This window comes from Myxine glutinosa, chromosome 7 (assembly GCF_964187855.1).
Source record: "Myxine glutinosa chromosome 7, kmMyxGlut1.1, whole genome shotgun sequence".
Classification (NCBI taxonomy): domain Eukaryota; kingdom Metazoa; phylum Chordata; class Myxini; order Myxiniformes; family Myxinidae; genus Myxine; species Myxine glutinosa.
The window spans coordinates 22,588,685-22,614,095 of record NC_136267.1 but is presented as its reverse complement, the minus strand read 5'-3'; the positions used below and the strand labels follow the sequence as shown (position 1 = coordinate 22,614,095).

Here is a 25,411-nt window from a genome sequence, read left to right as displayed (position 1 = left end):
GACGGACAATCAGAAGGAGAGCAACCTGAAAGTCCCCTCCGGTGAAACCTGTAGGCTCACAGGTTGGACGGACGGACAGACGGACAATCAGAAGGAGAGCAACCTGAAAGTCCCCTCCGGTGAAACCTGTAGGGGACTAATAAAGCAAGGATATTCGAGTAGAAGGTTAAAATTGTTGTTTAGGCCAAAAACAAAACTGCATTGCTAATGTCAGCAGCCATTTTATCCCAAGCCACGTATTTGGTGATCACCCATTGTAAATGTACAAGAAGGTCCCAGAAACGATGGGGGTATTTGTATCAATTGTTGAAATGAAATCTGATGTTCAATTTCGAACGGCAAATCTGATTTTTCTCAAACCAGTTTTCAATCCAAATCCGGTATAAAACTTTCTGTTTTGCTTCAACTCGAACAAAAGTGAACAAACACTTTGATACTATGGGATTTAAGTACTCCATATCAAAATGTATCGTACGTAGTGTGTTTCTGGGGATGGCACCAGAAAAATTGCCATGCCTCCCTCCAAGTGTGTAATAAAAATAAATAACTCCAAAAATCATACGAAGGTAAAGGTACAAGCTTTATGAAGCACCGAACCTTCTTTGGTAGTTTTCAAGTCTAAAAACACTCTTAAAGTGGTTAGAAAACATTGAAGTACAAAAGTACCATCTGATTGTTCTTCGTCACTTCTTCACTGTTGTCAACTTGGACTTGGAGTACTGCCCAGGAATTGCCAAGTTAAATAAACTTTGTGTATTGTGCATATTTAATACTATATGAACACCTGTGTTAAGATTGGTTTATAAGACACTTCCGGGGCATAGGTAGGTGCGTTTTACCATTACCGTGTTAGTCAGGTTCACGATGTTTTTTCGTTCAAAATCATGGTAGATTAGCAAACCTATACATTTTTGGAAACGTTATTACATGGAAAATCTAAAAATCAATGTTTACATTTGCCAATTCCGACCAATTCGATTCGACCAATTCGACCAATCGACCAATTCCATTCGACCATTCGACCAATCGCTTCGTTCGACCATTCGATCGATTCGATTCGATTCATCGAATTCGATTCGATCGACCATTCGACCAATTCGATTTGCCAATCAATTTGACCGACCTTTGCTTGTGTGGAACGGACTGTGAAAACGATGCGGACTATATTGTCGGATACGACACACAGGACAGTGATGACGAACTCTAAATGGCATATTCTGTAATCGTGTATGTTTGATGCCATTGACTGCCTGTGTATATTTTGTCATTGACTGCCTGTGTAGATGTGAAGTTATACTGACTGCATGTGTATGTATGATTTTGCTGACTGTCTGTGTATGTTTGGTGATATGAATTATTGTGACACATTTTGATGTTATTAACTGCCTGTACAAAATGATAACATGTATTTGATTATGCAACTTATCGCGAATATAAAGACAGTATTTTGCAATTCAAAACCTTTGATTCGTGTCTTACCATTCCCCATAGCACTAATTTGATACTTTCATTGGATTCCTTGTCCCTGAAAATATAGGTTTAGTGTATTTTTAAAAGTTTTTGGGTAATTAGAGGCAGAAATAGAACAAAATATGTATTTTACAGTGGCCATTTTGAAAATCCAAAATGGCCGCCATACAGGTATCTCTCCAAATGTAAACATTGATTTTTAGTTTCCTTATGCTATAACCTTTCCAAAAATGTATAGGTTTGCTAATCTACCATGATTTTGAACGAAATATAATTTATTGACAAAGTGAACCTGACTATGTGCTGGATGTGGTTCTGAGAGAATAGATGAATGAGAATGTGACACAAATTTATTAAAACGCATTAAAGATGCAAAAGGACATGGGTAATGTCAAAGTTTATACAAACAAGGTAAGGCTGTTAGCATGAAAAGTAAGCAAGGCCTATCCCCACAAAGTGTGAACAGAAAAATCTAGCTATCAATAACACATATCGATGAAAACGAAGCAACTTTCTGGGTTCTCGCACAACCCTGCCTGTCGAAACATGTCCGACTACATTCTTAAACAGCATACAAGATGTCCAGGGAGGCATACTTTGAAGGTGTCAATATTAAGATGGACTCTGAACTGTGTAGAGAGTAACACACATGTACACCTTGTAAGAAAGGTTGTATTTAGTGGCTATCTGGATTCTGGATAAAGGTCTAAGAGGTCTGGATAAAGGTACGATTACCGTCAATTACTAATTACTTTAGTCGTGCACTGCCTCTACCACAGTGAAAATACTTGTGGTCAGTGATCTGTGCAATTACTTTATCGGTTTGAAATCGGACTGCTAGATTGTAACACAGGTAATCGTACTGCTAGGTTGTAAAACAGGTAATCGTACTGCTAGATTGTAACACAGGTAATCGTACTGCTAGGTTGTAAAACAGGTAATCGTACTGCTAGGTTGCAAAACAGGGAATCATACTGCTACGTTGTAAAACAGGTAATCGTACTGCTAGGTTGTAAAACAGGTAATAGTACTGCTAGGTTGTAAAACAGGTAATCGTACTGCTAGGTTGTAAAACAGGTAATCGTACTGCTAGGTTGTAAAACAGGTAATAGTACTGCTAGGTTGTAAAACAGGTAATCGTACTGCTAGGTTGTAAAACAGGTAATCGTACTGCTAGGTTGTAAAACAGGTAATCGTACTGCTAGGTTGCAAAACAGGTAATCGTACTGCTAGGTTGTAAAACAGGTAATCGTACTGCGAGGTTGTAAAACAGGTAATCGTACTGCTAAGTTGGAAAACAGGTAATCGTACTGTTAGGTTGTAAAACAGGTAATCGTACTGCTAGGTTGTAAAACAGGTAATCGTACTGCTAGGTTGTAAAACAGGTAATCGTACTGCTAGGTTGTAAAACAGGTAATCGTACTGCTAGGTTGTAAAACAGGTAATCGTACTGCTAGGTTGTAAAACAGGTAATCGTACTGCTAGGTTGCAAAACAGGTAATCGTACTGCTAGGTTGTAAAACAGGTAATCGTACTGCGAGGTTGTAAAACAGGTAATCGTACTGCTAAGTTGTAAAACAGGTAATCGTACTGTTAGGTTGTAAAACAGGTAATCGTACTGCTAGGTTGTAAAACAGGTAATCGTACTGTTAGGTTGTAAAACAGGTAATCGTACTGCTAGGTTGTAAAACAGGTAATCGTACTGCTAGGTTGTAAAACAGGTAATCGTACTGCTAGGTTGTAAAACAGGTAATCGTACTGCTAGGTTGTAAAACAGGTAATCGTACTGCTCGGTTGTAAAACAGGTAATCGTACTGCTAGGTTGCAAAACGGGTAACCTGGCTTTGGCAGGACAAATATTATTGGCAGCAAGCCAATTACAGGTGAAGGTAGTTCAATTATTACCTGTAGTCAGTGATCACACCTTCAGTAGTAGCATATATTGTTACCTTTTGGGGGGGGGGGGGGGGGGAGTGGGGAAGAGATGAAATACCTCAGGAAAGTCCGGAATGTTTAGTTTAGCATGGACCGTGTGACGCGAAGAAGCACACCTCCATTTAACTAAGAAGGGAATCTGTATAGAATAAGATCGTATATGTGTCTCCATTCGAGAGGTGGAGCTATGCTAATTAAGTAGGGCTTATGGTTAATCCCCAGTGTGGAAGCATGGAAGTGGTACCATCCCTACCTTGTTTGCATCCGTTTGCCATTGTCATCCCCACATCGATTGCATTTAAAAACAAAATATTGATTTTTTTTTCCCCGATGACTTGTTACCTCCACTACTGAAGGTGGACAGAAGTTGTGTTTTCACACCTGTCTGTCTATCTGTCTGTCTGTGAGCAGGATATCTCAAAAGGTTATGGAGGGATTAAAAGGAAACTTGGTGGACAGGTTATGTAAGTGTGTGTGATTCGATTTTGGTGACCCATTAGACCATTTGAAAATGTTTTAAGACCCTTTAGACCATTTGAAAATGTTTTAAGACTCTTTAGACCATTTGAAAATGTTTTAAGACCCTTTAGACCATTTGAAAATGTTTTAAGACCCTTTAGACCGTTTTAAAATGTTTTATGACCCTTTAGACCGTTTTGGAATGTTTTAATAATAATAATAATAATTCATTTATTTTGTATAGCGCTTTTCCAGAAGCCCAAAGGCGCTTTGACAGAGTGGAAAACATAATGCATAACAATACATGAAAACAACAATTGCAAAAAGACAAGAATCAAGAAAACAAACAGCAGCGATATACGGCATATATATAAGACAAGAATCAAAAAGACAAGACAAGAATCAATAGGGAAATATTTAAAGCAAAAGGAGGGAGAAGGAGAAGAGATAGTCAGGGGTTAAATGCTGTGGGTTGAATGTTGAATGCAGCGTTGAACAGGTGGGTCTTTAGTGATGTTTTGAATGTGGTGAGTGAGGAGGAGTCTCTGATGGTGTGAGGTAGTGAGTTCCAGAGGGTGGGAGCAGCGATGGAGAAGGCCCTGTCCCCCCAGGATCTGAATTTGGTCCGGATGGAGGGGGTCAGGAGGTTGGTACCAGCAGAGCGGAGGTTGCGGGTGGGAGTGTGTCTGGAGAGGAGGTCAGCCAGGTAGGATGGGGCCAGGTTATGGAGGGCTTTGTATGTCAAGAGGAGGATTTTGTACTGGATTCTCTGGGGGATGGGGAGCCAGTGAAGCTTGTAAAGGACGGGGGTGATGTGGTCACGGGTCCGGGAATGAGTGAGTAGACGGGCAGCGGAGTTCTGAATGTATTGGAGTTTATTGGTGATTTTTGAGGGTGAACCATAGAGGAGGCTATTGCAGTAGTCCAGACGGGAGGTGATGAAGGCGTGGATGAGGGTTTCTGCAGCCGTGGAGGAGAGGGATGAGCGGAGACGGGCAATGTTTTTCAGGTGAAAGAAGGCTGACTTTGTGATCTGTTTAGTGTATTTGTCGAAGGAAAGGGTTTGGTCAAAGATGACGCCAAGATTCCGGATGTGAGGGGAGGTGGATACTGGGATACCGTCGATGTTGAGGGCAAAGTTATGGGTGGATTTTGTGAGCGTTTTTGGGCCAATGATGATTATTTCAGATTTATCACAGTTAAGCTTGAGGAAGTTGATTTGAAGCCAGGATTTTATTTCAGTGATGCAGTTTGTCAGGATAGAGTGGGTGTCGGTGGAGACGGACTTGGTGGAGATGAAAAGCTGGATGTCATCGGCGAAGCAGTGGAATTGGAGACCATGACGGCGGATTAAGTGACCGAGCGGGGACAGGTAAAGGATGAAGAGGAGGGGGCCAAGAACTGAACCTTGGGGGACACCTTGGGGGAGGGGAGCAGTGGGGGATTTGCAGTTATTGATGGAGATGAACTGGCATCTGTCAGAGAGGTATGATTTAATCCAAGAGAGGGCAGTGCCGGTGACGTTAAAGGTGGATTCAAGTCGGGTGAGGAGGATAGTGTGATCGATGGTGTCAAAGGCAGCGCTGAGGTCGAGGAGGACGAGAATGTTGAGGTTGCCAGCGTCAGAGGAGAGGAGAAGGTCGTTGGTGATTTTGAGGAGAGCAGTTTCAGTACTGTGGTTGGAGCGGAATCCGGATTGGAATGTTTCATACAAGTTATTGGCAGAGAGATGATGTTTGAGTTGAGTGGCTACAGCGCGTTCCAAAACTTTTGACAGAAAGGGTAGGTTGGAGATGGGTCTGAAGTTGTTTAGGGTGTCAGGGTTTAGACCAGGTTTTTTTAGAATGGGGGTAACAGCAGCAATTTTGAGGGAAGGTGGGACGATGCCTGTAGACAGGGAGGAGTTTATTGTTGCAATGATAAGTGGAGAGAGAGCAGGGAGGGAGGCTTTGACAAAGCTGGAGGGGATGGGGTCAAGAGTGCAGGTGGCAGTTTTCATTCCTATGAGGAGTTCAGAGAGGTCAGTAGGAGAGATTGGGTTTTAAGACCCTTTAGACCGTTTTGGAATGTTTTAAGACCCTTTAGACCGTTTTGGAATGTTTTAAGACCCTTTAGACCGTTTTGGAATGTTTTAAGACCCTTTAGACCGTTTTGGAATGTTTTACGACCCTTTAGACCGTTTTGGAATGTTTTAGGACCCTTTAGACAACTATAAAACGCATGGACACTGATGGAACTTCCAGGAAAGAAAAAAGTCGGTATTTCAAAAAAAAGTGGATTTGGGGTGAATTAACGGGGGTAGAAGCGATCAATGTTTTGGATCGGGGAAGATAAGAGATGGTGGTGAACAGCTGTTTTAAAGACCTGGATGGAGGAGTGGGATTGAAGAGAGAGGGAGTTTGTTCCAGAGGCGGGAGTAAAGAGGAATGAAGGAGTGAAGGTGAGCAGAGAGTCTTGATTTTGGCAATTTCACCAGAAGAGGGTTACTGGCAGATCTTGTGTGCGTGGCAGAATGCTTTGATTTCAACCGCATGAAGCTGAGCTAGGTGTGAGGCAGGAGCATCAGCCCAGAGGGGAGAACAGTATTCCATTGAGCTGCGGATGAAAGCCTTGTATGTGGTGAGGAGCTCAGCTGTGCCAAGGAAGGAACTCGCACTACGGAGGATGCCCAGTCGGCGACTGGCTTTGGAGGCCAGCTTGGAAATGTGGTTTTCCCAAGAAAGATCATTGCAGATAGTGAGACCCAAAATATTGAGTGACAGAACTTCTTGGAGAGGATTGTTCAGAAAGTAGATGGGGGGGTTGTCCAGTCGGTCTTTTCGGAGAGACATAGTAAGAGTGTGAGATTTGTCAGGATTGAAAGACATGTTCCACTTGTTTGACCAGTCTGTGATTTTGTCCAGGTCTGCAGAGAGTGAGGAGGCTGCAGACTGCCGATCTGAGGGATGAAGTATGGTGTGGCAGAGAGTGGAGTCATCAGCAAAGAGAAAGAGAGGATTTTCAAGAGTCAGATAGATCACTGAAGAAGATCAGAAAAAGCACAGGGCCCAGAACACTGCCTTGAGGAACTCCAGCCAGAACAGGAAGGGGAGATGAGAGGAACCCATTCAGGGCCACACGTTGACTACGACCAGAGAGGAAGTCTGCAGGCCATGCGTGGAGATTTCCGTGGATACCATAGGAGGAGAGTTTGGTGAGCAGAGCGGGGTGCCAGACCGTATCGAAGGCACGTGATATGTCAAGAGAGACAGCTCTAATTTCCTGTTTGGCATTGAGGACCTCCATCCATTGTTGGGACAGCAGAAGCAGCATGTCCAGAGTAGAGTGACCTGGTCTGAAACCAAATTGATGATCAGAGATCAAGCCATTGGAGAAGAGGAAGGATTTGATATCCGAAGCAATGATGGATTCTACACCTTTGCTGATAATTGGGAGAAGGCTGATTGGTCTGTAGTTGCAAGGATCTGTTTTTGCACTTTTTTTGTGTAAAGCGGTGATGTTGGCTGATTTCCAAGCAGATGGCAGATGACCTTGAGCAAAAGAGAGGGTGAAGAGAACAGAGAGAGGGTGAGATAGCTTGGCAGAGCAGGATTTTAGGACCCATGGGCTGATGCCATCTGGTCCAGTTGCAGAATCATAGTCGAGGATTGACAGAAACTTCTCCACCTTGTCAGGAGAGAAGGACACAGAGTCCAGGAGCAGCTAGGTCTGACTGAGTATGGTGGGTACAGAGAGGGGCAGGTTTGGGACGCAAGATTTTGAGGCAAACAGAGTTGAGGCATTCGGCTTTTTCATGTGTGGAGTCAACTGTGTAGCTGTTTGAGGTAAGGGAGGGGATGGAAGGGGAACAAACACCAGAAACAGATTTGAACAGATGCCACCAAGATTTGGAGGGAGACAGGTTTGACGGTTCAGTCTTGAGAGTCGAGAGATATTGTTTCCTGGCTCTCCTGAGGGTAGACACACACTTGTTCTGAGCTTTGTGAAAGGAAATGAGATTTCCTTCAGTTGGATTTGCTTTCCATGAGGTGAAGGCAAGTTGCTTCATGGCAACTGCCTCACCACAAGATTCAGTATATCATGGACGGGAGGAAGGGTATGACAACTGAAGACGAGATGGGATAAATCTGTGCATGAGAGAGAGCAGTTTACTTTGGAAGAATCCCCAGGAAGAGTTGATGTCAGAGGCAGGAGAGATGGGAGACCAGTCCAGATGATTGATGGCTGCTTGAAGACCATGCCAGTCATCCTGAGTGAAATGCCAGACTTTTGACCTTAAATTACACTGTTTAGATCTTTTAGAGTTTTCATTTTCTATTAATGGCCTTTCGTTTATTTGCCAAACAAAATGCAATACCGAATACAAAACAAATCCTGGCAAGGGCCTGCAATCTCTAATTGCTCTGTTCTAGTTTTGGGTGATGTTTTTGAAAGGTTCACAGCATAACAGATGCCAAGCTTGGCGATATTTTATATCTGGCACAGCTGTGTATTTGTATGCAACAGGACACAGAGTCATAATCCGAACACCGAGTCATAATCCTATGGAACAAGATGTTTTCATCGTCAACAATGAGCAAATAAGCTGTTTTAATTTTGCTCTGAACTTCAACCTCTTTCTTTATTCTTTGTCATCCCTTCTCAGTAGAAGTTGCTTCCTTGTATTTTTAATATTCCTCCAGTGTTCGATCTCCTCATTTTTCAATGCAACTTCAAAACTTTCGTTTTCTCATACAAAATCGACACTCGTGCAAGAGCGAGGTGAGAGGGGGAAAAAGAGGCAATGTTGGGGGCAGTGGGGTCACAATTTGATACAACAAGCAAGGGAATGAGCTAAAAACAGAAAAGAGAGGAAGGGAAAAGGGTCGAGTTAGGTAGGGTTAATGTGGAGTATAAATGATTGTGGGTAGGCACTAGAATGACATGGCGGTGAATCACTTGCTTGAAGACCTGGGGGAAAACTGAGGAAGAACACCTCAAGAAGGTTGTTCCACAGGTGAGAGAAGTGAGGAACAAGACAGTAGAGGCGTGCAATGCTTAGTCCCCAGTACTCGGTGGCTTTAATACTCCTTCTGAAGGATGACTTCTCGGTATTTAACGATGCATCGCCCTGCCAGGTTGGCAGCTTATAGTCACATCGTGAATTTAATCCAGGCAAGACGGCTCACAGGTGTGTACACTACCTTTGAGCAATCTTGTTTTCTTCGGTTTCTCCCTCCCCTACGCCCCTCTACACTATTATGTTTAATGGTGAGAAGTGAATTTCCTTCTGCCACTGAGGGGGTTGCACCCACCAACACATAGCATGAAGCATGACGCGTCAAAAGATGTTGTAAGCTTACCTGGTACATCAGGCCTTTTGCTGTAGCCGTGTACTCACTGAACAGGGCCTGACTAAGCTTCAAGGCAGAACATTTGGAGAAACTCATTTATTTGTTCCTCTTTTAATTGCTGGTCTTTTTTTTCACTTTATTCTCTCCTTTAACCAAAAAAGAACAAAAATTGTTTGTGTCTGTGAGCAGTTCTTGGCTACTCTGAAGATTATGGACTACAGCTTACTCGTGGGAATCCATGATGTTGAACGTGCTGAGATCGAAGAGGCAGAAGAATTTGAGAGGGAAGAAGAGGAAGACGATGAGGATGACGATGATGATGATGATGATGATGAAGAGGAGGAAGAGGAAGAGGGAGAAGAGGGCATGCAAGGATCGAACGGCACCAGCGAATCGCAGCTCGCTATATGTGGCACGCCACCCGAGACCTTATTCAACCTGGTGCCGTGCAGGCCCGGCGAGGTCCGGCCGGGTGTCGACGTGTATGCCGTGAAGTCGTACGAAGGTAAACAGGATTCCAACGCCATATTTTCTAAATGCACTGCCTGGTCGGACCTCGAGTACAATAACCCTTACAAGGGTATCCGAAGAAACTTCCATATCATTTACTTCTGAATATATTCGTTTTTCATCATCGTGTGATTTTTCAAATTTATTCTGATCATTCCGTCTTGTTTAACTTGTATAATATATTTGATCTCCTGGTGGATTAGATATTTCCAAATTCCAGGCCCAACTTTCTGCTTGTTTGAATGATAATATAACCATGGTTGGAGACAGCAGACTTTGTCTTCTCTCAAGGATGATGTGCTGCACTATGCAGTATCACTCCTGCAGTATCCCTTCAGGTAGGCCTTTCCCCATGCAGGGTAGGGTGGCTTTTTAAAAAATCATCACCCGTAGTTTACACGATCAATGGGCTACAGATGCATGCGGAACTGAAAATCAAGAGATTACGGATAGACAGGAAAATTAATATATCGTTACAGTTGGCATATTAAGTATTAAGTAAGCCAGGTGTTGGCTTAGCGGTTAAGGTGCCGGCTTGGGATCCTAGGATCCTGGGTTCGAATCTCGGTCGATCGCTAAATTAACACCAGGGGGGTTGACTCAGCCTGTCATCCTTCCGAGGTCCGCAAATTGAGTACCAGCTTGCTGGAATGAATGATCCCGGTGTGTACCCCGGTTTAGAATAGGTACACCGTATCCCTGCGCATCATAAGAGGTGACTAAGGGTTGGTGTCAGGAAGGGCATCCGGCCATAAAAACATTGCCTCAAACAGGGAACCATGATTGTCATGGGGCCCGCAAGGCTAACCCCCGCTCTAGCAGGGGAAAATGGCCTTAAAACGATCATTCATTCATTCAGTTGGCATATTAAGTGCTGGAAGGAAGAGCATAATTGGCTGAAATAAGGATGCGTTTTCGAGAGTTGCGTGAAGTTGATCAGAGAGCGGCCATCTTGGAATCGGATAAGGAACACAATGAATGAGAGGCAAACAAAATATTGATTGCTGGGACTATTTCAACTGAATAATCATTTTCAACAGAGTTTTAAGGCGATGTAACCGTGTGCTCCATGCAGGTGCTCCTCGAAAGGAGGTTTACTTTGTGGCCATCATCGACATCTTGACTCCATATGATACGAAAAAGAAGGCTGCGCACGCCGCCAAGACTGTGAAACATGGCGTGAGTTTATTGCCGACGTTGAAACGGTCCTTACTTGTTGGAGGTTTTTTTTTTTTTTTTTTTTTTTTTTTTTTTGACATAAACTAAGGATTGTGGAGGAGCTGTGATACAAATTACGCACGCACACGCACACATGCACCTGACTTCACTTCAGACAAACATAGAGACTGAGCTTGGGGGGAGCGACGTAACTTCCCTGGGTGCTTTTCTCTCCGCACTTATCAGGGAAATGAAGGAGAAAGTTCCTCCTTTCAACGGATGCCAACAGACGGGATTACTCCTTACTCTATATCCGTTAATAGTTGAGAATCGTTTGAGGAAGCAGCATGCTCCTTTTTGTTTTTTTTTAAAAAAAAAACGTTTTTTTTTAAAGGAGTACTTTGCCTCTGACTTCGTCCCGATCGCGCATGCACAGAGATGATCACTCCAAAATCAATCCAAATGGGAAACTTACTGTTTATAAGGACGTCATAAAGGACACAAACAATAGGCATGAAGAACTGATGTAACGTGTTAAACAGGGCGATGTAATGGCTACTGTGTCAATGGCTGTAAACTTCTGGAATTAATTTATTTTTACGACTTTTACAATCATTATTTTATTTCAATTTAATAACAGTACAGTATCTAGTTGAACCACTGACTATAACACAAATCGCCTTCTTATTGCTTCCAAAAACCTCAAATTTTACAGTACTTGGGTTATGGTATATAACGTGGTGTACAAGGCGCTGCATCAACGGTGCTAAACTTCTGGTTTTTGTTAATACGACCTTTAAAATGATTATTTTATTTCAATTGAATTATATACTTGAACACTGCTCGTGGAGTAAAGTGTTCCACGAATTATCTTCTTGTTCTTGTAATCAACGACATTGCTCTTGCAAACCCCTTTTTACGTTTGATGAGTTAACATGGACATGCACTTTTGTGTTAACGATGTGGCGGTGTCTGAATTTTGTCACATCGTGTGATGATTACAAACGCGGTACTATTTCCCCACACCTTCCCCCTGCTCTCTAAGGCTAATGGAGGAGCAAGTTAGTACATGTACAACATGTAGCTCAAGGACATTAGGAGATATTATCTTCTTACACAAATTGAGAGTGGAGGGTAGACAAATCAACTTAGCACGAGTATAAAAACAAACAAACAAAAAAAACAGTATGAGTACACACAACATGCATTTTAAGGCCATTTTCCCTGCTAGAGCGGGGGTTAGCCTTGCGGTCCCCATGACAATCTTCTCCATTTTGCCCTATTTTCTGCATCTCTCCTTGTTAACCCCCTTGCCCGCATTTCTTCTTCCACCATCTTTAGCCAAGTCTTTCTTGGTCTTCCCCGTCCTCTACTTCCTTCTACATTCATTTCCATCACTTCTCAACCAGTCACTTTCATCCTTCCTCAACACATGACCAAACCATCTCAACCTGTTCCTCTTCACAGCATCAATCACAGGCTCTATTCCCATCATCTTTCGCAATTCATCATTTGTCTTCCTCTCTCTCAACGATACTCCGCACATCCACCGAACCATTCGCATTTCCACCCTTTCCAGCCTTCGTTGCTGCTCTACGTTCATTACCCATGTCTCACTCCCATAAATCATAACACTTCTCACACATGCAGCATACACCTTTCCCTTCAGCTTCAACGACACTCCCCTCCTCATCAGCATGCCACTCAGTTCCCGAAACTTCTTCCATGCACATCTCACTCCAGCAACCGTTGCCGAGTCTGATCTACCTTCTCCATTCAGCACGTCTCCGAGGTAGCAAAACGTTTTCACACCTTCCAGCTTCACGCCGTCTCCAAGATCCAACTCAACCTTTCCTCCATCTGCAGCTCCCTCTGTTCACACCGTACACTTGAATATAGCTGCCACACTGGTTAATGACCCTCTCAGACCACTACATTTTTGATGAACCCACTCAGCGCACATTGTACATTGAATGGAGTTCACTCCGACACCCTTCCTGCACACAGCAGATGGCCACTTCCCAGTTCTTTCCACCTCACCACATGCTTTACCACTTGCCATCACCTTAGTCTTTCCGATATTCACCTTCAGACCTTTTGTCTCCATACATTCCTTCCACTTGTTCATCTTCTCCTTCAGTCCATCCATACTTTCCGCAATCAACACCAGATCATCTGCATACAACAACTCCCACGGTAAACCCTCCTTTACATTCTGAGCCAGCACCTCCATCACAGCTACAAATAGTAGTGGACTTAGTACCGACCCCTGATGCACTCCCACCTTCACCTCAAACTCACCACTGTCCCCGTCCTTCGTCCTTACAGCTGTGCGCGCTCTTTTGTACATTGCCATCACTACTCTGATCAACAATTCTTCCACTCCTAACTCCCTCAATGCCCATGTCAATACTTCACGTGCAACCCTATTGAATGCTTTCTCCAGATCAACAAACCCAAGAAACAACTTCTTCCTCCTCTCCATGTACTTCTCCTGCAACTGCCTCACAATAAAGAGCGCGTCTGTCGTTCCTCTTCCTGGCATAAATCCAAACTGCATTTCGTCGATCTTCACCTTCTTCCTTATCCTCCTCTCCAACACCCTTTCCAATACCTTCATTCCATGCTCCAATAACTTTATCGCTCGGTATGAGCCACACTCCAGAGGGTCACCTTTCCCCTTGTGTAGAAGGACGAGGGTACTCAGTTCCCAAACCACTGGAATGCGGCCTTCTTTCACCACCAGATTACAGATCTCTGTCATTCTCTTCACACCCCAACTTCCTGCTGCCTTCAACATATCTCCCACAACTATCTCCTTAGTATGAGTATGAACGCTCCTATATTGGAAACCCTCTCCTATATTGAGTATGAACCCTCATATATTGTAAACCCTCTCGTATCTTGAATATGAACCCTCTTATCGTGTAAATCCTCTTGTATATTAGGTATGAACCCTCGTATATTGTAAACCCTCTCGTATATTGAGTATGAACCCTCTTATCGTGTAAACCCTTGTATATTGTAAACCCTCTCGTATATTGGGTATGAACCCTTGTATATTGTAAACCCTCTCGTATATTGAGTATGAACCCTTGTATATTGTAAACCCTCTTGTATATTGAGTATGAACCCTTGTTTATTGTAAACCCTCTCGTATATTGAGTATGAACGCTTGTATATTGTAAACCCTCTCATATATTGAGCATGAACCCTCTTATAGTGTAAACCCTCTTGTATATTGTAAACCCTCTCGTATATTGAGTATGAACCCTCTTATCGTGTAAACCCTTGTATATTGTAAACACTCGTATATTGAGTATGAACCCTTGTATATTGCAAACCCTCTCATATATTGAGTATGAACCCTCGTATATTGTAAACCCTCTCGTATATTGAGTATGAACCCTCTTATCGTGTAAACCCTCTTGTATATTGTAAACCCTCTTGTATATTGAGTATGAACCCTTGTATATTGTAAACCCTCTCGTATATTGAGTATGAACCCTCATATATTGTAAACCCTCTCATATATTGAGTATGAACCCTCATATATTGTAAACCCTTTCGTATATTGAGTATGAACCCTTGTATATTGTAAACCCTCTCGTATATTGAGTATGAATCCTCATATATTGTAAACCATCTTGTATATTGAGTATGAACCCTCATATATTGTAAACCCTCTCGTATCTTGAATATGAACCCTCTTATAGTGTAAATCCTCTTGTATATTGGGTATGAACCCTCGTATATTGTAAACCCTCTCGTATATTGAGTATGAACCCTCATATATTGTAAACCATCTTGTATATTGAGTATGAACCCTCATATATTGTAAACCCTCTTGTATATTGAGTATGAACCCTCGTATATTGTAAACCCTCTCGTATATTGAGTATGAACCCTCGTATATTGTAAACCCACTCGTATATTGAGTATGAACCCTCGTATATTGTAAACCCTCTCGTATATTGTAAACCCTCTCGTATATTGAGTATGAACCCTCGTATATTGTAAACCCTCTCGTATATTGAGTATGAACCCTCGTATATTGTAAACCCTCTCGTATATTGAGTATGAACCCTCATATATTGTAAACCATCTTGTATATTGAGTATGAACCCTCATATATTGTAAACCCTCTTGTATATTGAGTATGAACCCTTGTATGTTGTAAATCCCCTCGTATATTGAGTATGAACCCTTGTATATTGTAAACCCAAAACCATGATCTTTTCTACCCTCGTTAACTCCACCCCAATCCCTCCTTCCAAATTTCAAGTTTTCCCACCTGAGATTTTCATTCTGTATCCATCTTGTCCACCCCGTGCATCCTCTCCTGCCCCTCATTGCTCCCCACACCCATTGCTTGTCCAGGTCTCCCTCTATGTTGGCCTTCAACTTTGCTGTTGGTGTTTCCCCCCTCTCTCAACTGTTCCTATTGTCCTCTTGTGTCCTGATCCGTTCAGTGTACCAGTACTAGCTCTTCCACGAGCCTCGACTCGGTCTTCAAAAAACCCTCTCGTATATTCGGTATGAACCCGAGGTCACAGCATCATAAGCTGTGTATTCAGATGAGAATGCCAAACGGGCTTACGCAACGGTCTCAAAGTTTACTGTGGTTTGTAAGGAAGGGTACACGTTTGTAAGGAAGGCTGCAGTGGTTTGTAAGGAGGGCTGCAGTGGTTTGTAAGGAGGGCTGCAGTGGTTTGTAAGGAGGGCTGCAGTGGTTTGTAAGGATGGTTACTTTGTGAGGAAGGTTACAGTGGTTTGTAAGGAGGGTTACTTGTTTCTAAGGAATGTTTCAGTGGTTTGTAAGGAAGGTTGCAGTGGTTTGTAAGGAGGGTTACTTGTTTGTAAGGAAGGTTCCAGTGGTTTGTAAGGAGGGTTACTTGTTTCTAAGGAATGTTTCAGTGGTTTGTAAGGAAGGTTGCAATGGTTTGTAAGGAGGGTTACTTGTTTGTAAGGAAGGTTCCAGTGGTTTGTAAGGAAGGTTGCAGTGGTTTGTAAGGAGGGTTACTTGTTTGTAAGGAAGGTTCCAGTGGTTTGTAAGGACGGTTACTTGTTTGTAAGGAATGTTTCAGTGGTTTGTAAGGAAGGTTGCAGTGGTTTGCAAGGAGGGTTACTTGTTTGTAAGGAATGTTTCAGTGGTTTGTAAGGAAGGTTGCAGTGGTTTGTAAGGAGGGTTACTTGTTTGTAAGGAAGGTTCCAGTGGTTTGTAAGGAGAGTTGCAGTGGTTTTTAAGGAGAGTTGCAGTGGTTTTTAAGGAGAGTTACTTTGTAAGGCAGGTTACAGTGGTTTGTAAGGAGGGTTACTTGTTTGTAAGGAAGGTTTCGGTGGTTTGTAAGGAAGGTTCAAGTGGTGTGTAAGGAGGGTTACAGTGGTTAATAAGTAATGTTCATTTGTAAGGGAGTGCCCCAGTGGTTTGTAAGGAGGGTTACATATTTGTAAGAAGGAATGTTAGTTTGAAAGGTAGTGTCACAGAGGTTTGTAAGGAGGGTTAAATGTTTGTAAGGAAGGTACTTATTTGTGAGGAAGGTTGCAGTGGTTTGTAAGAAAGTTTACAGTAGTTTCTAAGGAGGATTCCTCATTTGCATTTGTGAAAACTTTTTTACAGCCGATAGCTCTAATGTGAGACTACTAGAGAATGTCATTAAGAGGGACCGCCTTTGAGATTGTCTTCAATGCTCTTGATGTCATTTTGTGCCTTGCAGGCTGGGGCTGAGATTTCTACTGTGAACCCAGAGCAGTACAGCCGCCGTTTTCTGGAGTTCACTGCCAACATCATGGCGTGACATCGGGGGTGGGGGGATTGGGATGGGGGTGTTGGTCGGGGTGAGGTGGGGGTGGAGAGGGGTGAGGGGTTGAGGTGAGGGAGAACTTGAGTGGGGCCTGAAGCGGATTAACAGCTCAAGTCGGAAAAGAAGCTGAAAATCCAATGTTGTAGAAGTTGGACATGTAACGGTGAGTCCAACCAGAAATGGATCCGGGGATTGTGCATCAAGGTTTACAGCAAGAGATAAAGGGGGTGAAGGCTTATGATTGGCTGACAGGATGAAAAGATGCAAGTTGTTTTTGTTTTTTTCACATGTTCCGAACTAAATGAACAAGTTTCTATCGTGTATAAACATTTAAATTGTACTTATGATATTCAAAATTTATCAGAATATGAAAACGTTTTTTGCCAAATATTTGAAATCACTCCTGTACAAATTGCTTCCTTTTGCGATGCCAGGCCCTAAGCGGCATGGGCGAGGAATTGGGTTTTTTGGGGGCAAATTCGAAGATGCAGCCGCAGGTTAATTTGAGGTGAACCATGCTGCAACATGAGCCACTGTCATAGTCTACGTTCATGCCGGGCTTGCACTATCTGTATGTATATATATATATATATATACTGTATATATATATATATATATATATATATATATATATATATATATATATATATATATATATACGTATATATATATATATACGTATATATATATATATATACGTATATATATATATATATACGTATATATATATATATACGTATATATATATATATACGTATATATATATATATATACGTATATATATATATATACGTATATATATATATATACGTATATATATATATATACGTATATATATATATATATATATGTGTATATGTATATATATATGTATATGTATATATATATATATATGTATATATATATATATATATATATATATATATATGTATATATATATATATATATATATATATATACAATATATATATATATATATATATAATATATATATATATATGTATATATGTATGTATATATATATATATGTATGTATATATATATATATATATATATATATATATATATATATATATATATATATATATATATATATCCCTTAAATCTGTCACCAGTCTCATTCAGCACAAGCTACGAAACGCAAAAATTCCGTTCTCTTCCCCCCCAAGTTTCCCCCAAAATCTCTCGCTTGATGTTCTGTTTGAAGTCCATGACCTGTTTTTCAGAACTAGTGAATGTGGGAGGATGAGGAAATATTTTGTTGTTGTTGTTGTTGTTGTTTTGTTTACTATTCAATGGCATTGCTTTTTTATTTAGACGTTACCATATTTACCATTTACAGTGTTCGTTGCGATTTGTCTTAATGTGCTCAGCAACACGACATTGTTTACATTTGGCAATATGTTGCTTATCTATGACTTTCTATTTTATTTTATTTTTTACAGGTCATCACTAAAACAAAAATTGCTTTATCGTCACTCGTCATGAAGACATTTTTAATCGCTGAATCCACCGCATCTTGACTGTAGGTTCTAGATTGCTTTGGCCTTTTGCACATAACCTTGGCAATGGCTGGCACCTTGCAAGGGTCTGTCTAGTTTTTGCTTCAAGTCTAACTGTTGTTGTACATAAGTATATATTTATCCGTCAGGTGCGATCGTTGCCACCCTCCTTTGTATTAACCGTGTAGCCTGCTGTGACATGCCATCTCTTTTGAGCCATTGCTGGTATCCGTGTACCACGCTTCCACCATGAAATGCACTCCCCCATTGTATATTGTATCTGCGATTCTTGATGGTGTTTGTATGTTGTGGAGACCATTCACATTCACATCGTCTGTCGGTTGTCACGGGCTTCCAAGCCATGTGCGGTCGACCCGATTATCCCGGCTAGAAAGGTGTTTGGACGCGTGGTACACCTGGGTAAGCTCACGGACGACCCCACCTGTCGAATCTCTTCTTTTTCTTTCTCTTTTGTCTCGTTTGGAACGTGCAACTGTTCCGGTGTTCCGGTATGCGGTCTCTACTGATGTTTGTGTCTTCACTAGCGTCCCGTTTCTCCGGTCTTTTCCTTTTCGACCCTTCTGATCGGTCGATTCGTACCGAGCGTCGTCTTTTTTTGCCGATCGATGCGGATATGTTTTGCCCGTTTCCTCGCTTTTTGCACCCGGATGCATTGAGCTTGCCATGTTTTATTGGACGGAATGCCACCTTATTGTCAGGGACAAGTTTCTGATTGGTCTGTTGAGGTCAAATGTCAATGCCTGTCGCATGATAAAAAAAAACAATCTTGGTTATGGAGGAAGAATGAATAAATAAACTCCATTTAAACAGTTGATGGATTGTTTTTGTTGTCGATGATGCCAGACGTTGCCAAAGAGTTAACAAAATGTTTCATTTATTTATTTTATTTCATTTGTAGTAACCATTCTCTCCCTTTCAGGACATAAAACAATTCAAGCAGATATCAATTTTTTTATTGGCTATATCTACCACTTAGAGATTGTGTAATGTTTTGGACTAAAAGCTTTTTTTGGAATGCTCTTAAATCCTGAAAGCACGAAGTTAACGGTTGATGCATCTGCTAATGTGAAGGTAAGAAACATTTTGAGAGAATCAATTGCATTTCTGTCGATGTTTAATCTTCCTTTTTGTGCACCACATCCTGTTCAGTTCATGCCGCTGTGCATTGTATATTTTATTTTAGACTTCGCTAAATAAAGCCACGGTCTCCCCCCCTTTCCCCTCTCCCCAACCGTTCTACCTTTTGTCTGTGGCGTCTGCTTTAATCAAAGCACCTGGTGGATGCGCTACAGGAAGTTTCAGACGGTTTTGTAAGCAAAGAGCACGAAGACCAGTTTGAAACAAGACGGGTGACGGAAGAAGAGTTGAAGGGGCAATAATTACTTCCTTGTTAGAAATGTCAGACTAGTAGTTGAATGATGTTCGGCCGATCAAAGCATGGGATTGAATTTCTCCATCCTCTCCAGCAAGACCTCCGAGTACCCAGGAGAGTAGAATCTGTGGAGGAGAAAGGGAAACTTTTTTATTGGCTGATATTATTTATTACCTGATATGGACTGATAACGGATAATTCTTGCACAGTGTAAGGAAACCTCTATGCTAACGGGTTATCGTTTCCTCACTTCCGATACCGATGGTCAGTTCTTCACCAAGATCTCTCGCTCGTATGAGACCGTCCTCCATGACATCGGTGGGTGCTATTGAAAAGGTTGTTCACATCTTCGCCATCCACACTCTCACGACTTGATGTTAACCACTCACAAGGTGTTTGCAGTTATTCATCATCAGACATAATCAACAGTGTCGCAAGTCTGCAAAGAAGTTTAAACCCCTCCTTAATCTTCTTCTTTTGTACGCAGCACAAGGCTGCGGGGCAGCATCATTGAGGGCACGGCTGTTACAGCAGGTATTTGGAATTTTTTTCGGGTGCTGGTGAAAGCTCGTCTCCTCTTCGCGAAGGATACCATGGGATCTTTAACGTCCACCAACTAATTTGACGTTCATCTGAGATGACAGTTTATAGCTTGGTCTGGATTTAAACCCAGGCTAGATATCTTTGAGGGGAGTGTGCATACCTCCAGGCCATCCTTCCAGCCCACCCCTCCTTCACGAAGAAGTACAATGTTTAATTTCTTTGCTATCTCTGTCTGGTATTTTGCACCATTGGCTGGTTTACACACCGATTCAACTAAATTTCACCGTTTTTCAACACCGATTTCACGCTGTTGAAACCAAAGCTTTCAGAATCATTGGAATCTCCCGCGATTAATCTAACTCCGAGGGCCTTTCACTCACTCACCGCAGGCAGGTTGGTGGTCTTTCTGTCTTCTACCGACTCCTCTCCGGCCAAGCTCCCCCAGCTCTGTCTGTGCTCTGTCCCCCAAATATTCCTACAAGTCACACAAGATCTGCCAGCAACCCTCTTATGGTTAAACTGCCAAAATCAAGACTCTCTCTTCACCTTCACTCTTTCATTCCTCTTTTCTTCCACTTCTGGAACAAACTCCCCCACTCCCTTCAATCCCACTCCTCCCTTCATGTCTTTAAAACAGCTGTTCACCACCATCTCTTATCTTCCCCCATCCAAAACCTTGATCTTTTCTACCCTGGTTAATTCACCCCAGATCCACTTTTTTGAAATTCCGACTTCTTTTCTGGAAGTCCTAGCAGTGTCCATATGTTTTATACCTCTCCCACCCACTTACCTTCTTCCCTCTCTCTCTCTCCGTCTTGTTCGCCCGCTCCCTTTATCTTATGTTTTATGTGTCAGTTTATCTTTTTGTGATTAATGTTAGCTCTTACACGAGCCTCGATCTTGTATACAAAAAAAGAAAAGAAAAAAAGGCATTTTCTGTATGACATCGATTCAGCAATCAAGTGTCGCCTTTCCGCTAAATTTCCGAAACATCGTTTAGCTTTCAGTGATGCTATTAAAGTCGAAGGTCTAAATGGCGCACTTTATTGGCTTTCTTGAGTATTAGTCAGGGCCCTTAGGGATATTTTGGGGCCGTTTGGTTCAAATTCTTCCAAAAGCACCAAATTTGGCCCAGATGTTGCCCATGCCATACTCTTTCGATTTTTGACGGGCGCCAAGACCGGCGCCCCCCCCCCCCCCCGGGGGCCCCATATTGGCGAAATACTAAATGGCCGCCACCCGGATTAGAGGAAAATCAGTTAAATAACCAAAAGGATTGGAATCATGTATGATACCACTTTTCAGGGGTTTTCGAGGTCGAGGAATCCAATTATGATGTTATTTTGATGATTCGAGGTCAAGGTCAACCCTCAAGGTCATCTTAAAGGTCATTTTTGAGTCAAACATGTCGGTTTTTGAGTTTTTTGTCAAGATTTACGCGAGGTTCACCATTTTATGTTTCTGGGTTGGGCAATCGAACTCTGACCTTATTTTTGACAATTAGAGGAAATATTTACATGTCTATTTCCTAATTTTCAGGCATATGCAGTTCAGCAGTCTTTTTTTTTTCTTTTTCTTTTTTTCTTCTTTTTTTTGTATACTGAATCGAGGCTCGTGAAAGAGCTAACATTTACTTCACAAACAAATCAACCAGACAAACAAAACACACAAAAAGAGGGAGCGGAAAACAAGATGGGGAGAGAAGGGGAAGCACACAAACACAACATTTGAGAGCAGGGAGATGTGTGGAAGGGAGAGGGCTTGGGGGGAGGAGGCGTGGGGGGTGGAGGGAGAAGTATAAAACACAAGGACACCAAGGACTTCCAGGACAGAAGTTGGTATTTCAAAAAAGTGGAATTGGGGTGAAATTAGCGGGGGTAGAAAAGATCAAGCTTTTGGATGGGGGAAGATAAGAGATGGTGGTGAACAGCAGTTTTAAAGACCTGGAGGGTGGAGTGGGATTGACGAGAGTGAGGGAGTTTGTTCCAGAGGCGGGAGAAGAGAGGAATGAAGGAGTGAAGGTGAGCAGAGAGTCTTGATTTTGGCAGTTTGACCATAAGAGGGTTGCAGGCAGATCTTGTGCGACCTGTAGGAATATTTGCGGGACAGAGCCCAGAGAGAGCTGGGGGGGCAAGGCCAGAGAGGAGTCGGTAGAAGATGGAAAGACCACCAACCTGCCTGCGGTGAGTGAGTGAGAGGCCCTTGGAGTTAGCTTCATCGCGGGAGATTCCAATGATTCTGAATGCTTTGGTTTCAACAGCGTGAAGACGAGCTAGGTGTGAGGCAGGAGCACCAGCCCAGAGGGGAGTATTTGTCTAATTACAAAGGTACAGATTTTGATGTTTTATGAACTGTATGCCATATCCTTGTGTTTAATTTTTGTGCGATCATGATCCGGGTTCATGTACACATGATTTGTATACATGTCATAAATATGACATCATAGGTCATGTGACCTGGCGGCCATATTGGATTTTATGAAAACCTTAAAAATGGATCCCTGCCTTCATTTTACGATCGATTCATTTTGAACTTTGACCACTTATAGTACGCCATGTGATTGGATGCATATCCTAATTATGACGTCATAGGTCAGGTGACATGGCGGGATGGACCGGTATGGTCCCCGGATTATACCGCCCTTGGCGCCCGTCAAAAATCGAAAGAGTATGGCATGGGCAAAATCTGCGCCAAATTTGATGCTTTTGGAAGAATTTGAACCAAAATATCCCTAAGGGCCCTGACTATCGGGTGATTAAAAATTAATGCTTGAATTCGACGAAAGTTCATAAACTTTAATATTTGGAGTAGCAGGATAAGTTGCTTGCTCTCAAAGATGTCGAATTTGAGCTTAGCACCAAAATGAACTGGAATGCAAAGTGCTTCAGGTGCAGTGACAGCAGCCGATGCTGCATCTTGGAGTACATCATCTGCATTTAAGTTGTGGATGTTAAAGACCCTACAGTACAGTATCTTCCAAAAAAGAGCATGCTGACCACATTTCCTTTTCAAGTTGGCTGTATAAATATTCCTACTATAGTAGATCAGAATACTGGCGTGTGGATATGGTACAGACACAAAGGGGCGAATGACTTCCTCCTGTGTCCAAGTTTTTCTTTGTGTCTGAGTCATTCCAGCAACCAGGGTCAATTTCCCCAGGGTGGTGACGTTTCGAAATGCATTAATGCATTATTGGTCACCTGTAATATAGCAAGGCAAAAGCCAAACACTGCTAGATCTCACCTTACCACCTCCTCAGGAAAGCAGCTCTTGATCATGTTTATGTGCTCCAGAAGTTCTGATCCCGGTGCAACTGTGATCTCCTGCATTTTCTGCAATGCTCCGCTTTTCACAAATGTGCATCGTGCGGTGCTGTCGTGGGGTAACACCTGGTAACGACACGTGCATGATGCCTGTGACGGGACTGGAGCAATAGTTTGCTTTACGGTGAGGAAAGACACTTGACGGGACCGTGCTGTTTTGCAGGAATGACATAAAGGAAGAGCGATCAATTCCAAATGGTTTTGGATACCACAATCGATTGAGCCTGTTGGTTGGAGACATCATTGTGTTACTGTCACCAAGAGTTAATGTATGTATAATGCAATAGTTCTATTTTGTGTTATTGCAGGGACATGCAGGACTTCCTCTAGGAGTTTAACCCAAAACAAAAATGAGAGAGAGAGAGAGAGAGAGAGAGAGAGAGAGAGAGAGAGAGAGAGAGAGAGAGAGAGAAAGAGAAAGAGAAAGAGAAAGAGAAAGAGAAAGAGAAAGAGAAAGAGAAAGAGAAAGAGAAAGAGAGAGAGAGAGAGAGAGAAAGAAAGAGAGAAAGAGAGACAGAGAAAGAAAAAAAAGAAAAAAGAAAGAATTGATGGGTGGATCATACTCACGGAAGTGTAGCCAAAACGCTCTGATTTTAATACTACTTTTCGGTGGTGAGGGCAAAGTGTTTTTCTTGAGGAAATGGCAGGTATTGCAGTAACTCTGTGAACACCTGAACATTCCTGCTGGGAGGTTAGAGGGGAAAGGTCCTTTCTAACCTTCTGAGGAAAACATCGTGTTCGCATCGATCTACCACCATCCCACCAACCCTCGAGTCAAGAACATCATCTAGTAGACATCTATGAAGGAACTCCAAACAGAATGATCTAGGAACGGCCTCAATTTTACCACAACTGCCTCTCATCTCCTTCAGGTGGGACAGAAATTTGCGATATTCCCTGTTTGAAGGACCTCTGGCCTCCCACGTGGAACGTTCAAGTGTTCAGAAGAGTCGCTATAGCACCTGCCCTATCATCGAGATGACCATTTCGCTCGCAGGATCCAAAAGCGGTATCAAACTCAGGGACCACTTCAACTGCACTTCCATGAATGTTTTCTATGGAATTGGGTGCACTCTCTGCAAGACTATCTACATCGGCTAAACCAGACGAAGACTGTGATTGCTTGTGTGAACACCTTGATCTGTGAACTAGCTGCACAGACCTCTCCAAGCCGGTTGCACGACACTTCAATCCTCCCGTACATGGCAGTCTCCGGTATCGTTCCCCATTTCAGCCCCATGGACAGTCACAAGCACAAAGAGCACACAGCCTCATCTACGGGATCGGCACGTTGGCTCCCCGTGGGATCAACGACCACTTTTCATTCATTTAGTCTTCTTCTTCTTAATTTAGTCATTTAGTCTTCATTATTTTCTATTTTATTGCTGTCTTCTTTTTCTTTCAGCTTCTCCCGTGTTACTTGGGGTCACCACAATGCTGGTTGATCACCCTTCTCCTTTTCCTCCCATCGGTCACCTATTCTTCTTCTAAATCTCTCGCCACCGCATCTTTCCTTCTGATCTTAGGCCTTCCTCTTCTCTTTCTTTCTGGCAGTTCCATCTCCATCACTCGCCTCACTGCATATGCTCTCTCACTCTCATCAGATGACCAAACCAAGTTTATCTCATCTCAGCTGCTTTCTTCAATGCTATCACTGACTTGACTTGAGTCTCCTCGGGTTATGATGGTGGTGCCATCACATTGCCTTTCTATGGCTGGTACACACGGGTAAGTTTGTGGTGTCGACAGGGGTCGCCACTCCCCTCCGTCCCTCTGTGGCCATTGGGGAATTCACCCTCTTCTGCCCGTGCTGTTGGAGTCGACTGGACTCTCATCCACCAGATGTGCAGAGCCATCTGCCATTTAAACTGCATGTCTGCGGACTGTTATCCTGGTAAGGGGGGCTGACAGGTACTACACCTTGCCCACAGGTGACCTCAAGTCAAATCATTGACCCCCTGATCGACTGGTTCCTCATCTT

The 25,411-nt window shown here is 42.6% G+C and overlaps 2 protein-coding genes across 4 annotated transcripts in view; one reads left to right on the top strand and one right to left on the bottom strand.

Annotated features, from left to right (window-relative positions):
* Positions 1 to 16,833, top strand: part of LOC137431051 (phosphatidylinositol 5-phosphate 4-kinase type-2 beta) — a 193,953-nt gene extending 177,120 nt beyond the window's left edge. Inside the window, exons 8-10 of one of the 2 annotated variants that reach the window (XM_068121931.2) lie at positions 9,387 to 9,702; positions 10,783 to 10,886; positions 16,583 to 16,833. In XM_068121931.2, coding sequence (XP_067978032.2) covers positions 9,387 to 9,702; positions 10,783 to 10,886; positions 16,583 to 16,663 — 501 coding nt within the window. In that variant the 3' untranslated portion in view covers positions 16,664 to 16,833. The remainder of the gene's footprint in view (positions 1 to 9,386; positions 9,703 to 10,782; positions 10,887 to 16,582) is intronic. The other variant, XM_068121930.2, reaches the window with a different exon arrangement.
* A 2,211-nt stretch (positions 16,834 to 19,044) lies between these two features.
* The window catches only part of SPAG6 (sperm associated antigen 6), a gene marked incomplete in the record, with an annotated part of 163,176 nt that continues 156,809 nt past the window's right edge, over positions 19,045 to 25,411 (bottom strand). For both annotated transcript variants that reach the window (XM_078781365.1, XM_078781366.1), the window contains 2 exon segments: positions 19,045 to 19,689; positions 23,351 to 23,496. In XM_078781365.1, the coding sequence (XP_078637491.1) occupies positions 19,623 to 19,689; positions 23,351 to 23,496 (213 nt within the window).